General features: G+C 34.2%; 4 protein-coding genes across 4 annotated transcripts; 1 reads left to right on the top strand and 3 right to left on the bottom strand.

Moving 5' to 3' along the window:
• Nucleotides 1-658: 658 nt before the first annotated feature.
• PHYBLDRAFT_188836 (hypothetical protein) lies at nucleotides 659-5,334 on the bottom strand. The gene is made up of 15 exons (XM_018439569.1): nucleotides 4,766-5,334; nucleotides 4,460-4,581; nucleotides 4,332-4,338; nucleotides 4,022-4,177; nucleotides 3,847-3,948; nucleotides 3,428-3,726; nucleotides 2,869-3,197; nucleotides 2,651-2,747; nucleotides 2,464-2,547; nucleotides 2,280-2,368; nucleotides 1,933-2,203; nucleotides 1,696-1,863; nucleotides 1,475-1,595; nucleotides 995-1,327; nucleotides 659-919 (listed from the first exon to the last, which is right to left on the bottom strand). Exons 1-14 carry the CDS (start codon nucleotides 4,794-4,796, stop codon nucleotides 1,032-1,034), a joined length of 2,172 nt encoding a protein of 723 aa, XP_018286211.1. The 5' UTR covers nucleotides 4,797-5,334; the 3' UTR covers nucleotides 659-919; nucleotides 995-1,031.
• A 1,541-nt stretch (nucleotides 5,335-6,875) lies between these two features.
• Nucleotides 6,876-8,099, top strand: PHYBLDRAFT_150834 (hypothetical protein; the record flags this gene model as incomplete). Its single annotated transcript, XM_018432554.1, has 3 exons — nucleotides 6,876-6,995; nucleotides 7,072-7,615; nucleotides 7,720-8,099. The coding sequence occupies 3 exons, from the start codon at nucleotides 6,876-6,878 to the stop codon at nucleotides 8,097-8,099; spliced, it is 1,044 nt and encodes a 347-aa protein (XP_018286210.1).
• Nucleotides 8,100-10,013: 1,914 nt separating this feature from the next.
• PHYBLDRAFT_104254 (basic-leucine zipper transcription factor) lies at nucleotides 10,014-10,190 on the bottom strand (the record flags this gene model as incomplete). The annotated part of the gene is made up of 1 exon (XM_018427834.1): nucleotides 10,014-10,190. A coding segment is annotated over one exon (177 nt), but the record flags the coding sequence as incomplete, so codon positions are not given.
• A 1,203-nt stretch (nucleotides 10,191-11,393) lies between these two features.
• PHYBLDRAFT_173659 (hypothetical protein) lies at nucleotides 11,394-12,631 on the bottom strand (the record flags this gene model as incomplete). Its single annotated transcript, XM_018437080.1, has 5 exons — nucleotides 11,394-11,408; nucleotides 11,774-11,916; nucleotides 12,112-12,212; nucleotides 12,354-12,426; nucleotides 12,532-12,631. 5 exons carry the CDS (start codon nucleotides 12,629-12,631, stop codon nucleotides 11,394-11,396), a joined length of 432 nt encoding a protein of 143 aa, XP_018286208.1.
• Between the last annotated feature and the right edge of the window lie 4,276 nt (nucleotides 12,632-16,907).

Below are 16,907 nucleotides of genomic sequence, written 5' to 3'. Positions count from 1 at the left end.
ATGTCTTTAGCCAAGTGGACTTGTGATATTGTTAGTCACCAATATAAGTTGTAAGAAAAATATAAAAAAAAGGGGGATAATAGTAAAGAAATATAAAATATGAAGGGCCAAAGAAGCAATTATAAGGTAAACAGAGAGAAAGTAGCGAGGAGGCTTATTTTACAAATTAATATTATAGAGACTTTTGCTGGGATGCTAGATAACAGGACACTTATCTCTGCAAGCTACTGTATATAAAGAAGTAGGCAACTCAAAAGTAACAGTAGGTGAACGCTTTAAAATGATCCAGTCCCTATTTAACTGTAAAGTCGACAGGATTAGTGTGTACTTATATGTTCACAATATAGCCCGGAAGAATAAAAGCAGGTCAATTTTATGGGCTTATAAAGAGCCAGTGGTCGCTAGATTACACACTTTGTTAGATTCTTCCTATATATAACTTCACTATTCAAGAAACAAAGATAATTACTAAACACATTTAGCAATCTCTCAAAAGCATTTTCTATGTGATAATAATGACAGTCATTTTCTTATGTGTTGAGTAGCAGCCGAGTAATTTGATACCATCAAGTCTACCAAAGTTACGAGCAGTTTACTAAGTCCAACTTATTACAGTATACCTCACTCTGTTTGGAAAAGGTGCCGTCGACAGTAACTTATTTGAAATATATATTTCTTCAATTATCTATTCCGTTGTACTAGCTCCTCACGCTTTATGTTTTCAAGATCAAAAGTCATTAGATTTACACTATGACGGAAGTATTGCATCTTGTTTTTTCCCTTGGTGCACCAGCTTTTATCCAAAAGTCAAACGTGCCGCAACAGTGCACTATATAGTCCCAGCCATTCTATTGTGCCATTACTTTAGATGCGTACCAGTAACACATGTTACTCTGTAATAAAAAGCTTTTGCATTTGTCTTGTATAATCGAATAAGTTATATACGTTTAGAGTAAGATATTTTTATGTGTATTCATGTACATCAAACACAAACCCTTTTTATTATTTTTCTTTCCATTTTCTTGTACTTCTTAACCAAACAGCTTCTTCAATCCTCTCTTCTTCTTCTTTTCTTCTGGTTTATCTGGTGTGCTTTGGCCACTAGTTCCGCTTTTTATACTTGGGCTATTCAGACTGACACTGGAAAGAGAACTTGTGGTGTGGTTGATATGAGGTATGAGATTGGAAATTTTTGGGATTTTGTGAGGTTCCTGGACGGGAGGTGGGGCCACATAAGGTGCAATTATAGGTCGGGCAGCAGGGATAGGTTGACGCAGCCTACTAAGGTTTTCCACAAATTTGGAAGGCTTTAAAATCTCGGTGGTTCCTACACACAAAAGTATAGATATATTGGGTTGTTTAGATTGTATTTTAATAGGATAAGGTAGAATAGAATATAATCTGTGTGTCTGTATACAGCATCTACATGCTATTGTATCTTATTTGTATCTCCTTCTCTTGTTTTAGTTCTTACCGACATAAATATCGCGATCGTGCAATTCAGCCAGCTCATAAGCCGATCTGATTTCTGAATGTGTCATGCCACCCAAAACAACCACAATTAACTTTGCACGTGAAGCTCCAAAAGGCTGTCCCTGAAATAAAGGTGCATTAGATAAGGATTAGGGTTGCGTTGGATAGAAAACTTGTTCTGCAAAGAAGAAGATGAAGAAGAAAAAGAAGAAGGTTACATACGGCTCCATTTCCTCCCTTTTTATTCCATGTTGGTTTGGTAGTGCGGAGTGATATGCCACTAGCAGGAATTGCAGAATGAGGGGCTCCATTGGCTTCTTCGGTATGTTCAATATCAGACTGACGTGTGTATGCAAACTGAGATGCCTCGAGTGTATTCGATAACTGTGACTAAATACACCAACAATAACAACATAAACCATTAGTATTATTTTCTTTGTACACAAATCCAGTACTTACATCCATAATTCTCTTCACATTTGGTATGTAGCGCGACAATTCAAAAGGTGCGTCGCGGGAATCACGTCTTCTCTTCTCTTTCTTTCGTCCCTTCTCTTTCAATTTACGATCTCTGGACACCTTGATACCCAAAAGAGATAAGTTGTTTACTGCTTCACGCAAGTCGATAGGAAGGCGAGCGTGCTCGAGCAACTTTCGTTTGTCATCATCATATAGGTTTCCATCTTTGTAAAGGATGTACAGCATCAACAGACGTGCTTTATCCACAGGGCTAATAAAAACCCAGATTAAATATATAAAAACTAAGAAGAACGCATCTTGAAGCACATACACACACACACACATACCTGACATGAGGATCGTCCAAAAGAGGTACCATATCCAAGACTATTGTTTTTGGCGTGTTTCCAGAAGGAGTTTCTCCAGTAGCCATGTTCTGTCGTTATAATCCAGAAAATAATTAAAAAAATAATGGATCAATAATATAAAATCCCAAATAAATAATCAAATAAAGAAAACACCGCTTATTACCTGCTCCAGATTTCCAACAGAGTTTAGCTTTTGTTGTTCAAAGCGAGACATACACTCTTGAGCAATACTAATATGAGCAGAGTACTAGTAAAATGAACAAATAAGAAGTTAAGATTATTATTATTATTATTATTATTATTGAAATTTGATATTATGGATCAACTAGGTTTAATTTATATTATCTTACTTTAGCCTTCATGTCTTGAAATTTGGGGATGTTGGTAATCATTTCCTTCATATCCTTGAGGTTTTTGGTTGTGTCTCTTGGAGCATCTTGACGATCCCTATTTTAAATATATGCATGTATGTATGTGTGTATGGGTTAGAAAATATTCTTCAAACCACTTGTCAAAACATAGAAAAAAAAACTCAAAAAAAAAAAGAAAGAAAAGACATTTGTCTTACCCGGCTTGAGAGGTTGCTTTGTGATCTTCTAAGAACTTTTTGAAATCTCTGACAAGATTCTCAGTACACTCTGCAATATGTTGGTGACGTACAGAGCGGTACACAGCATCTTCCTCATTCAATATTACGTCCATAGTAGCCATAGTTCCATCTTCTTGGTTATATTCATGGGTGTATTTGATACCGTTTTTAGATTCTGATGGTTCGACTGGCAAAAGATCATTAATCATTGCTTGATATGTAAATTCGTGTAACAACGGAGCCATTGGGTCGATAGAACGATCAAGGATTAGCAAAGTAGCGCGTGGTTGAGGAGGGTTACGAGCAGGCTAAAGCAGAAATCAAACAAGCGCATAATATACATCCGTGCATACATAAACACCCAAATACATACATACATACATGCATTACATTAGATGCATAAATAAATACATAAGCAAGCAAAAAATAAAAACAAAATAAAAGGCATTCCTCTTAATTGGCACTAGTATCTTATGGGAAAAGCCTCCCTTCACATCTCTTTATATATATACACAAGATATTACAAATGTTTACTTACAGGGAAATTTGGACTGATACGACAAAAATCATCCATTTCTTTTTGAAGGATAGTCGCAAGTGAGCGTGTGGCTGATCCTTGTTGCGGTAAAAGGCCATCGGTTGGTGATTGTGATGGTGGTGGTGGTGGTGGTGGTGTTTGATACCGAATGATGGGATCTTCTCCGAGTGTGGCACAGACTGACAAAAGCTGCTTGGCTGTGACTCGAATAGAATCTTCGGGGTGTGAGCGTGGGTCGGTGCCAAAGATCGAGAAGAAGCTCGTGACAGGTTCGACCGTAAATACGGCAGATTCAACCACTAGTTTTCAACAAACAAATGAACCAAAAGACAACAACAACAACAAACATTTGGCTTGTGCGTAAGAACAAACCAAACTAAGACAAACACAAACAACGATTAAAAATGAATGAACCTTACCCATAAAATCAACATACATTTCCTTTAGACAAAGAATGTACTCGGAAGCACCGGTTGACTTTAGGCGTTGATTGAGGTCTCTAAACATCATGTCATCCAGGCCTATATATTAAAGAAGCTCATTGTTTATTTATTGACATACATATATACATATATACATATATATATTACATACCACTTGTGAAATGAACATGAGCAGCCTTGTATTGAGGATTTCTGTGATCTCTAAAATCATCCACCAGGCGAAGTATAGATTCTTGGCATGGCGTGAGGAAATAAATTGCTTCGTTTGTTGCATAGTGGGTTCTGGATTTCTCAATGTTTTCCACGGCTATGATTATATGTTATATGTTGTTATTAATATTGTTTAATGCTTTTCATTTAAACGAATAATAAGCAAGGATGAGCTGTAAATTATACTTGTATTTTGCCGTGTGGATAATGTATAATTGATGTAAAGCTAACTTGTGTATTTATTGACTTACTCATAACCTACATAAACCATATCATTATATTGAGTATATCAATGCGTTTAACAAGTCTCTTATTATCATTATTATCTTTTCTCTCAAAAGGCAATCCAAAAACAATAAATATAAACAATTGGCCTTACGTTCATTTCTAGAATATCGTCTATGTTGCAAGCTGCACTGAGAATTTGATAACTTCTGGAATCTACAACCACAATCTTCCATTTTCCTGGAGGTTGAATGGATCGAATGGTGTCCAAGAGGCCTGGAATGAAAGAATGAAAGAAAAAGAGAATATATGTATATATACATATATAAAGGCGTGTATTTAAATAACCGTAAGTCCACAAAGCATATAAAAGCGCCTTGGAGTATGTGTGTATGAATATTATTATTATTATTATTATTATTATTATTATTATTATTATTATTATTTAGTTGAAGCTCACGTTTCCGCATAATGTCAATGAGAGATGCCATGGTTCTTGGTTTCTTTCTTTCTTTGTAATGATAAAGGGTTTACAGGAGAAGGGGATGATGAGGAAGATTAATGGAAATCTAAATGATTGAATCAATGGCTTTTAATGTGCTGCAGTCAATTGTGTTGGTGTACAAGTAAAAGAAGAATAGTGAATATGTGTACCTATATACACATAATTATATATACATATATATATATACATATATATAAGTCTTACAATTTTAGCTTTCTTTCTTTCTCTTTCTTTGACTACTAATAACAATAGTAATAATATATGTATAAATGTGTTTATAGATATAGATATAGATATAGATATAGATATATAAAAGACCAAGAAAGGCGATTCAATGGTTTTTTTTTAGGGATGAATAAAGGGAAAATTATAGGACTTGAATAATTGTGTAGGCTGTTTAAATATATATATAAAAATATATAAAATGAAATGAAAGTTTAATTAACGTGTTAGAAAGACAGAAATACAGACAGTAAGCCAGCAAGCCAGCAAGCCAACAAGACAGTAAGGCTGATAAAAGAAAAGGTAGAAAGAAAAAAGAAAAAAGAAAAGTTAATAGATTTTATAAAAAGGAACGTGCACTGGACACTGTTTATAGCTAAACAAGTTTGTACAATTTCCATTTATAGGATTATTATTATTATTACTATTATTTTACAAAATGATCTTTTTTTATTTATTTTATCCATTAACTATTATTATGTATCAAGTAAAGTAGTAACCTAAAGACATTGCCAAGTATTTTGTTACAATTTTCTTTTTCTTTTTTACCTCTTTATATTTAATCTAATTGAATTCAGCAATCAATATGACAATGTTTATCTTGTCTTGTCTTGGATTTATTTATATTTATATTTATATGTATATGTATATGTATATAAATTTATTTATTTATTTACTTATTTTTTGCTTTTTTTTATGCAGAAGACAAACGTTCTTCTTCTAAAGTCTTGATTCTTTGCTCAAGTGTAGATAATTGACTTTCTGCAGCGTCTCTGTATTCCTGATATTCGAGATGCTGCCACAGCAACTGCCAGCCCATAGTTGTAGCGGATGCCAGGACTGTACATTTGACTAGAGGAGTGCCGTACTGGTAATAGAATGCACGTGCACCACCCGATGAGGAGGTAGAGTAGGCACGTCGCGTGGAGACAATTCGACGAGTGAATGGAGTGCGCGAGAACATGGAGGACATCATACTTGTCAATGCAGAGAGGTTGTATGTATATATGTATGTATGTATTTATTATATTATATTATATTATATTATATTATATTATATTATATATGTATATGTATATGTATATGTATATGTATATGTATATATTTTTTTAAGTATGTAATGTGTGCGAGTGTGTCTGTGTTTGTCTTGCATTTCGAGGGAGAATGTAAGAATAGCAGTCACGCAAGGTAACAAGCCCAAATTACCACACATGTCGAATCTCTATCTTTCACTCACTGACATACACCTTCACAGTATTGTATTGTCCTATCTTATCATTATTACTATTACTCAAAAAACTATCTTTTGTTTTTATTTCTTTACTTTCAATTTTGACATGTATCTATATAATAAATCATGTTCAGGATACAATTCAAAAGAGCCAATATAAATCCACAAATACTTAGAAAATATGGCTATTGTGCCGATTTTCTTTTTGCTTTAGGTAACTAATGTAGAATTTCGTTCTAGTAAAGAAGAAGAACCATGTATGTATATACAAAGCTTTAAACAATAAAGGGCTGCACAAGTAATAGATTTATATTCCTAATTAATCATAATAATAATAATAATAATAATAGTGAATAATTTATATGCTTTGCAGGTATATATGTATGTCTATATGTGTGTCCATGTACATACACATACATACATAAACGTATTGGTATCAGTTAGAAGAAAGAATGAATGAAAGGGTCCAAAACGATGTTTCTTGGGGGTTTTTTTCGATTTTCGATTTTCAAAAGACTCTATATTTACCTAAAAGTCCAGAAGTTTTCTTTTAACCCCTTGGGCGTTTGGAGTCACTACATTTCTTGAAACGATGAAGGCGGAGTGGAATGAATGTCACAAATATTTGAAGCGATTAAGGAATTACTTGTCTTTGCAAATCTACAAATGCTCATTTCTAACAGACGACTTCTTTTCAAGAGTGTCTTGGTTACTCAAAAGGCCAAACTGAATGTAATTACAACAGAAACAAAATAAGCTTTTTCTTTATTTTATTTTTTTAAAAAAAGATTCATTAATTTCAATCTAGGTTCCAATTGTACGTTGGTTGACATCTTCAAATGGGTCGGTTTTAGATAGATGGCGGACAGAGATGGAGTCCAAAAAGATCCTCACTCACGACACTCTGATCGCCTCTCCTTTGAATCTGTTGGCCAACACACTAAACGACCAAACCGTACCCTATCGTCATGCCGTTCTTCCTGCCTCTGACACCGAGATTCCTCCCACCTGGCATCACGTCTATTTTCCTCCGCGTACACCTGAAGATGACCTTGCTTTGGATGGTTATGAAACCGACTTCTTTCCCCCACCTCCGTTTGTTCAGCGCATGTGGGCCGGAGCAACCTTGGTGTGGAATACAGAAAATCCACTCAGGGCAGGCCAACAGGTAACCATGGCCACAACCCTGGACAAGGCAGAGTACCGGCAGCAAGGGCGTGTGGGAGAATCTGTGTTTGTGCATCTTGGAAAGAATATTTCTAATAATCAGGGATGGTCTATGAAAGAAGAAAGGTCATTGGTGTACCTTACAGATCAAAGTATTTCCTCAGGCCCAACACGTAGCATTCGATGTAAGATTTAAACATATAGAAAAATGTGTATTACAGGTGTGGGTGTACTTTACTTACGCATGTATTTGTTGGGATGGGCATTTTTTTTTCTTTTCTTTTGTTAGCTAATAAGAAACCTAGTTTTTCTAGAACAATGACACCTTCGTCTATCCTCTTGTTTCGGTATTCAGCACTCACCTTCAACTCACACATGATCCACTTTGATCATACATATGCTACGACTCAGGAACATCATCCTGCCTGTCTAGTTCATGGACCACTCAGCAGTACTCTTATGATGGGTCTATTGACGTCCCACATTCAATCCTTGGATCAAAAGCCAAAGTTCCGGTTGTTTCGATACAAATGTCTGCTTCCCTTGTATGTCAACCAACCCTTGACTCTCTGTGGTCGTGAATCAGCTTCAGATCCCAAAATTTATGAGTTGTGGGTTGTAAATCATGAAGGAAATTTAGCTGTCAAAGGCAGTGTAGAATTGGCATAATATATATATATATATATTAAAACAAAAAACAAAACAAAAGAATGTGAAAGTTTTGTATGTGTTTTTGTAGATGTATGTATTTGTTTTGTTATTTGGATACATAGAGAGAATGTCTAGCATATTTACAAAGTTTACAATATGAAAAGAGGTTGGCAGGGGAAGAATAAAATAAAAGAATAAGGTGGAATGGAATGAATAAATGAGTGAATGAATGAGTGAGTGAGTGAGTAAGTGAGTGAATGATTGAATGAGTAACTGAATGAATGGGTGAATGAAGGGATTAAAGTAGGTAGTGGCCGAACTATTCACATAATATAATTTTGCTTGTGTATATATGTATGTATGTATCTATGTATGTATGTGTGTATGTGTGTTTTACATATATATTATGCTCTCACTAATTGTTCTTTTTTTTTGTGCTATTTTCTTATTCACACATACATATACATACATATACACTTTCTTTCGCTTTCGTTCATTCGTTCGGTTGTTTGTTTGTCCATTCATTCGTTCATTCGTTCATTCGCTTGTTCTTTCTCTTTCTTTCTTTCCTTCTCTCATTCATCGATTACCTGACATTGACCCCATGTTTGCTTTAAAAGTAAAATAAGTAAATAAATAAATAAGTATATATATAACAACAGCCAATAGATAAGAGATATGCTCAAGAAAATGATAATTGTATATGTGTAGGTATTTACCTGATGGAGACTGCATCAATTGGTCAAATATTTCAAATTGTTGTTGTTGTTGTTGTTGTTGTTGTTGATGTTGTGGCTGTACATAGCGTGCATAAGATTGCGGTATGTTTCCTACTGGAAGCAAACTAGGCATTTCGCTTGTCATTTGAGCCATCATTTGATCAGACCATCCACCACTTCCAATACCACCACCCTGAGTATTCGCCATGCTGAGGCCCATGTCCATAATCTCATCCTCTTTGGGCCCGGCTGCAATGTCTGGTAGACCCTTGACACGGCGCCAGTTGTTTGTCACCTTGATATCATAATTGATACACAAATACCAAAACTCGCTAAAGAACTCTGGTGGCAGCTCCCAGCTTTCACTCATTGTGGGATCTCCACCGTGATGCACAGCTCCATTCAACAGCATTGCGAAGCATCTGTCATAGTCCATAATGTCCCTAAATATGATCATTCGGTCTCGCATGTGAGGTGTGGGCAAGAGATCGATTCGAGGATCGTGAGGAATGGCCAGTTGGAGTATTGTGGGCTGGAGGCGGGCAGCTGAATTGCCAATTGCTGTCAGACTTGACTGGACTCTCAATTGAAGACGAATGCGTTGAATAGCACTCAGACTAGAGGGATGTGGTTGGAATGGATTGTTACTGTTGTTGTGATTGTGATTATCATCATCATTATCGTTTTGGATGCTCCGATCCTGCCAGTTGACTTGGTCTTCGAGCTGTTCTAATTTTACGCTTGAGTAGTCGGTTGACATTGATGGCTCACGTCGGTGGTTGTCATCGGCTTCACTTGTGTTAGACCAGGCTGAAGGTGACGCCATGCGACAGGCTATGTTTGTTGCTTCTTCGCTGGCAGCTCTGGCAGACATGCTACGGTTGTCAGTCGGCTGGTCATACTGGTTTTCTCCGGTGGTTGTTTCGCTATCGTCGTTTGCGTATTGATTACTGTCGTGGGACATTGGATTTTCGAGGACATCATGACCTTCGTCTTCGTCTTCGTCTTCGTCGTGAATTGTGTTTGCAAAGTGGGATGCCATTGTTGGTTTGAGTTGCTGGTTGTTGTGAGTGTATGCATTCACATAGGCTTCGATGGCATGAGGGGCAGTCTTGGCAATGTCTTCGAGGGCTTCTTCGGTCAGATAAGGCGAGTGAGTTGGGATCTTGATGTTGTTATGGAGACAGATGAATTGGAGAGTAAGAACGACACCTTTGAGATACCAGTTCTCGGCCTTTGTTGCATCGAGTTCTTTTTTTGTTTGGCGGTGTTGTTTTAGATTAGCCTGGCGTAGTTCTCTCAGGGTCCTGATTGTGTTTTCGAGATCACGCAGATGCCGTTCTTTGCGTTCTCGGAATGCTCGCTGGGCTGCTCTGTTTTGGGCCTTGCGAAGGGCAGGCGAGGCAGGGTTTGGCTTGCGTCCGGGCTTCTTGCGTATTTTGATTGGTTGGCCATTGCTGTCGAGTGCAGGCACAGGTGCAGATGCAGGAGCAGGCCCTTGTCCTTGTCCTTGACCTGGTCCTAGTCCTGATGTAGGTGTTGGGTAGGCTGCAGCCGAGGGGAAGTGCGGTTGTTGGAGAAAGGACGTAAAGGAGTCTGGTTGGGCTGACCAGGTTTGTTGGTGAAAGTTAGAGTTTTCGGCAGCTTCTTGTTGCTGTTGTTGTTGTTGGAGGTAGGTGTCTATGTTGGACAGGTAGGACTCCATTGTAAAAATAATATATATATTTATTTACTTGAATATTTCTATGTGTCTGTGTGTCTTTTGTATATATATATATATATATATATAGGAATATATATTATATATTCCTGGCCTAGATTGATGTGAGTTTGCTTTTACTGTGTATTTTAAATATTTTAGCAGGCAAAAAGGCGAGAAAGCAAAAAGGCAAAAGTGCAAAAGGTATAAGAAATAAAATAAGAATAGTAGTAATATATATATATATAATTATATTAATATATATAGAAAAAAAAAAGAGGAAGATCTTTTTTATTTAAAAAAATATATATGTAAAGAATTTTCAATCCTTTTTCCTATTAAGATCAAAAAAAAATTTGAAAAAAACTCAATTTGGACTTTATCTCCCTTTCTCTCTCTATATATACACAAATATGTGTGTGTGTGTGTGTGTACCTGCATATGTGTGTGTGTCTGTCTGTAGCGTATAGTGCGTAATGTTTTTGGTATGTAAATGTGTGTGTATATTTGGCGGGGATTTGATTATCAAAGTCATTTTTTTATATATGTACATTTGTATGTATATAATTTGTCGTGTTGGATGGGACTAGAATAAATCATTTTATAAACCATTGGACGCGATTGGTGTAAGGTTGGCTGATAGTATGTCCATTATTTTTTTTATTTGTTATTGAATAAAGGGAAAAAAGATAAGTAAATAAAATAAAATAAAAAGATTAGCTCAAATGAATAAATATAAATAAAACTACAGTCAGCTAAAAAGCAAAAGCTAATAAGAATTGATAATAAAAATAACCAAAAAGAGAGAGGGAGAGGGAGAGAAAGAGGTGGGAATTGATTTTTTCTTAAATCAGGTTTGATTGATTGAATTGAATTGGATTTTTTTTTTGCTCTTTAAAATAACATAAACTAAGTAAAATATAAATAGTAAAAATAATAGTAGTAATAGTAGTAATAATAAAATAAGAATAAAATAAAATAAATAGTGTAAAATAATAATAAGTAATAATAGTAGTAGTAGTAGTAGTAGTAGTAGTAGTGGTAATAAATAAATAAGGTCTAAATGAGGGTAAATTCCACTCAAATGGTCTTATTATTATTATTATATATATATATATATATATATATATATATATTTTAATAGAACAAAACGGATAATATATCCTCCTCCTTTCTTTTTAATCCTCTCTTTAGTTTGTCTTTCTGGAGACCCTTTTTGCGTTTTGTATTTTTTTTTGTTGTTGTTGTTGGTGTTTTGGTTTTTAATGACTTACGGCCCAGACGCCGGCTGTCATTAATGCACTGACCAGGAGAGGCCATTGGACGTGATTGAGAGATCCGCCATTGCTGGTTCCATTTTTGCCAGAAGCTGGTAAACTTGGCTTGGCAGCAGAGACCTGGGAAGCAGTTGGTGCGGCTACATCATAATAAAGTCATGATTAGTATGTTAGTAATCTAACACTTTATGACATTTGTTTAAAGAATAAAATATTTAGTATTATGATTATCAATTATTAATATAATATATATCTAATTATATAATTAGTGATAATATTTTCTGATTTGTTTGCTTGTCTGCTTTTATATTTATTATTATTTCTCAGTGTCGTACCACTTGAAGTGACACCCGGGAAGGCAGGATGAACATCTGCGACTGTAGTTGCGGCAGGGGCAGTCAGGACATCGCTGTGAAGGTAACCTGAAGGTGCTGGCCTGTGTTTGATTTGATTTTTACATATATATATGTATATATATTTTGGTTATTTTTCTTTCTTTCATTTTTTCTGATTCTTGTTGCAGATCGCATATTTACATATATGCATGTACATGTACATGTATATGTGTAGCACTTACCATTTATTGTTAACGCAATTACGGTAGCATTGGTCATCTCTGCAACCTGTGATACAGCTATTTGCATCCGTAACTATTTATATATTAATAATAAAATAAAATAAAAAAAAAGTTGAGCTTTATTAGTGGAGAGTAAATCTATATTATTGCTATTTTTGTTATTCCAATTGTACTTTACCACATTTGCTGAGACAGGTGTGATCATCAGCTTTACAATCACAGGCAGCTACAGCAGAGACAGCAATGGCTAATACAAGAGCAGAAATAGTCAACTTCATAATATAAGTTTGTTTATTTATTTATTTTTATTCTTTAAGAAAAGAATTAAAAGTAGGTGGATATAAAGAAAGGTAAAGAAGAAGGTGAAGATGAAGATGAAAAAGAAAAAAAGAAAACCATTGAATAAACCAACAGTAGTTTATATAAGAACTCAAACCAAGTCAGAGGAAAATAGGAATAAAGGAAGAGTCCCTTGTTTCCTTTTGTCCCTTAAGAAATACAAAAAGGAACCCTATTTCCTTTATATGTAATGTACATGTATGTATCTATGTATGTAAATTCAGGTATTTGTATTCATGTGTATTTGTTGACTAAATTTCAACTTGCTACAATTTGAATCGGTTAATTCTGTAAAGAACTACCATAGTTACGACCTATGTGTTTTATTATTATTATTAAATACATATAATAAAAATTAAAAACAAGGCATAGTGTAAATCTATCATTATATCAATGTAAGATTTAATAGAATTAGACTAGATTCTTATTTATTTTCTATACACTGGTCAAGATAATTGTGGCGGTATTTCAAACAACATATATTTATACTTTTTTTTTTCTTTTCTTAAGGGTCCCCTTCTTTTGTTTTCCCTTGTTTGGATGCCGCCCTTCTTATCAATCCAATGTCACGAATAAAAGGCAGGAAATTCAAATAAATAAATAAATATTTATTTATTTAACATAACCAAGTAGGTGGGGTAAAGCAAAGCAAAGTAAAGCAAAGCAAAGTAAGGCGATGTGAGGTAAAGTCAAGTAGGTTCTTATTCTTATTCTTATTCTTATCTTGTTAATTATCGGCTATTCTTCCTTACCTTCCCCTCTCTATATATCTATATTTCCATTATCAGTATTAGTGCTGGTTTTATCCTTGTTAGTTTTTCCTTACTTTCAAGTCAACCAATTCAAATTCAAACACCCTTCTTTAGCCATTTTACCCCAAAGATAATATGTATAATAAATTCAAATATGTAAACTGATATTCAGTTCAGTCACTTGAATCGCACTTCAAATAATAAGAGTATAAATATATATATTTTTAAAAAAAAGCATATATGTGTACTACCACAGAGCCAAATATCCATTATGTATTATATAATGTATATTAAAGGAAGAAGAATTACACAGAATCTTAAAACAATTGAAAAATATTCTGCTGTCTGTTCATATGCGTCAACCATTCATTATTCTCACAAGAAATATACCAAAGAAACAAAGACAATGATATGATCTTTAGCAGCTACTAGTATAATTGTTATATATCTTTCATCTAAAAATAGGCGTCGTGTGCTTTAGAATTAGATCCTTTCTTTGCTTCTTTGCTTCTTTTGTAGGGAGCATTGACCTTGGATATATTAAAGAAATTTCTTGTTTCTTAATGAAAATAATTAAAAGTCAAGCATGAAATACATTATATATATATATAGCTTCTTGTCTAGCTCACCCTCTCTATCTCTCTCTTTATCTATCAATCTCTCCAAGAATAAATAGTAACAATAATATAGAGTATCCTAAAGTATAATACAGTGTCATACAGTACAGTACATCACAGTACATCACATCACAGTATATTATAGGGGAACGGAGATAGACAGGCAGGCAGAAGAAATGCTTTAACCGAATATTATTATTTTTAGGGGAGATTAGGAATTTATATTGTATATGTATTAGTTACCTCATTAGAATGAGTCTGCACAATGACAATGCTAATAGAAAGGAATAATGATAATGATAAAAAGGAAAAAAGGAAAAAAAAAGGGAGGTGGCGTCATCATACTACATTTACCATGGTACGCAACATGGTAATGAGAGGAAATGAATTAGAAAAAAAAAGCAATTAGGAAACGAATGAGGGTAGGGTAGGGTAGGGTAGTGTAGGGTAAAGGGGAGGTAATATACTTGAAAGAAAGAAAAGAAAAGAAAGGAGAAGAAAGGAGGAAGAAATAAGGGGGAATATGAGAGACACAGAAGGACAACACAGACATGGTGACAAGACTCTTTACACCAACTACTCCTAACCAAACCAAACCAAACCAAACCAAACCAAAATCCAAAAAAAAAAAGAAAGAAAGCAAAGGGATGTTGCTTAAAAGAGATAGAAAACCCTGACTTGAAATCAGATGTCGCAGCCTAGCAAATATGCTATTAGATATATAAATATCCAATGTATCAAAGAAAAACGGGACAAAAATGATCGACCATTAATTGTCTATTATTATTATTCTTCCCCTTTGAATTGTTGTTCTTTTATATTTAATTTTTACATCATGTTAATTACAATCAACATCTTTACGATTCTCGAAAATAATAAAATAAAAAGATCTCAAACGATCATACATCAAACTTGTCAACTAATTCAAGCTTGAAGATTGCCATTGACATTAATCTTGTATAAAGACATGATTTACCAATCAAAACACAATGAGCTTTTATTCAAATAATGATAATAATAAGAAACAAAATTGCAATATATATATTGGACATTCAAAACATCTGCAGACATTACTTACTAGCAATCAATTAATCAACAAGATTTTGAACTAGATGGACATGCATTACAATGTAGATCAATAAAAGGTTATTTTGTTTGAATCAAGTCCAAATTTTCAAATATTGTATATATATATATATATATATGTGTGTGTGTGCGTGTGTGTGTATATAGATTGTTTCTTTCATCCTAACCTCATTCAAGAGAAGTATATCAAGAAACAGCACCATCGACAACAATATAGTAAATAACCTTAAAAACTTGTTTGTGGCAATGTTCCTTTCTTTCTTCTAACTTGTAATATATATAAGATTGATTAATGACTCTGACACTCACACTCACAATAGACAGACATTGAAAACAAATTTCTAGCAATAAAAGATATACACTTCTTTAAAGCATTAAAACGTTCACCAAGAAGAAAAGACATGTTTTTGCTTTGTTATTCCAATAAAATCAATACATTAAATAACAAATGGATGAATATCATTCTAAAGTCTATTGCTTCAAAACAACGATAGCCTGCTTGACACTTTTCCCCTTTCTCTCTTTCTGTCTCACCTGTATTTCCTTTTTATGTATATTTGATTTTATCTTGATTTACAGAAAGTTTCTTATTCAATCATCAAATGCAGAACCGGTATTCTTATCCGGCAACACAAGAAGATCCCAGGTTGACAACCTCCCTCCACCGTATGTATATATATGTAGGATAATTTAAGAGAAGCAAATGTATTAGAAACAGAAATCAATTATGAATTGCAAAAGATATAGTGTCTTTATTATTATTATTATTATTTTGGCAGGTCCAAAGCAGACAACAGTATTGGCAATAGCATTCTCAGATTTTGATATTAGTCCAAAGAGAAAAGAAAGAAGGGCTGTATGGCCGGATATACCCAAAAAGTTGGGACATTGAAAGAGAGTTGGATGGTACAAGGAGAGAGGGGGGCTAGGGGGAGAGTAGGAAGTTTGAGGGATGAGGAACAGAAATAATGTTGCAATCAATTTCTAAAGGATCACAACCACAGAACCTTGAGTTTTATATATTTGATTTGATTTAAAACAGATTTGGACAGGGTCCTTTCATAAATGAAATTGGTATTCCTGCTATCCGATATACTTATGATCAAGATACATAATGATTCTTTTACAGTCAACAAGTCGACAATACTCTGAAAAGATACCATCACCAAAATAAATACATACATAGAAAAGCAAAGATCTGATATAATCACTTGTTTGTCTATCAATATAAATAAAGGACAAAACAAGAAAGTAACTTGCTCAAGGCGTATGACAAACATTCCAATGTATGTAAGGGAGAGGGAGGGTTTGGTTTGATGCTTTGATGCTTTGATTCTTCTGGGCCAAATCAAACACCCGGTAATTTCTTGTTGTTTAAACCACATGTACATCACAAGGCTATATCTAATGACAGCAGTACAATTATAAACTAAAGAAAAGAAAGAGAGTTATTCATTACATTAGATTACATTACATTAGAACAAACTTGTCTAATCGATGCATTATATATATGGTAATTTTGATCTAATTTTTTTTTTATTCTAGTCCCAGTAACAATCTTGAATATATATATATATATATATATATTGTAGTTTCTTTGTTTTGTAAAGTAGTCTATCTATCTATATATCTATCTATCTTTATCTTTATTTCTTTATTTTATTCTTTGTGTAGATTGACTTGCAACAGAATAATTCTCATGATCGTTGTATGGCTGCTACCCTAGGAGTGTCTATGCACAACCTCATGACAATATTCAT

Source organism: Phycomyces blakesleeanus (genome assembly GCF_001638985.1).
Source record: "Phycomyces blakesleeanus NRRL 1555(-) unplaced genomic scaffold PHYBLscaffold_26, whole genome shotgun sequence".
Lineage (NCBI taxonomy): Eukaryota > Fungi > Mucoromycota > Mucoromycetes > Mucorales > Phycomycetaceae > Phycomyces > Phycomyces blakesleeanus.
The sequence above is the reverse complement of the archived record's forward strand: the minus strand, read 5'-3'. Positions and strand labels throughout refer to the sequence as shown.

What these genes read in the sequence shown, in the direction of transcription:
- PHYBLDRAFT_188836 (XM_018439569.1), bottom strand. Translation starts at nt 4,796, where the DNA reads ATGGCATCTCTCATTGACATTATGCGGAAAC. An exon ending in TCATGTTCATTTCACAAGTG is followed by an intron (nt 3,949 to 4,021) that starts GTATGTAATATA and finishes TTTAATATATAG; the next exon opens with GCCTGGATGACATGATGTTT. An exon ending in AATGTATGTTGATTTTATGG is followed by an intron (nt 3,727 to 3,846) that starts GTAAGGTTCATT and finishes GTTGAAAACTAG; the next exon opens with TGGTTGAATCTGCCGTATTT.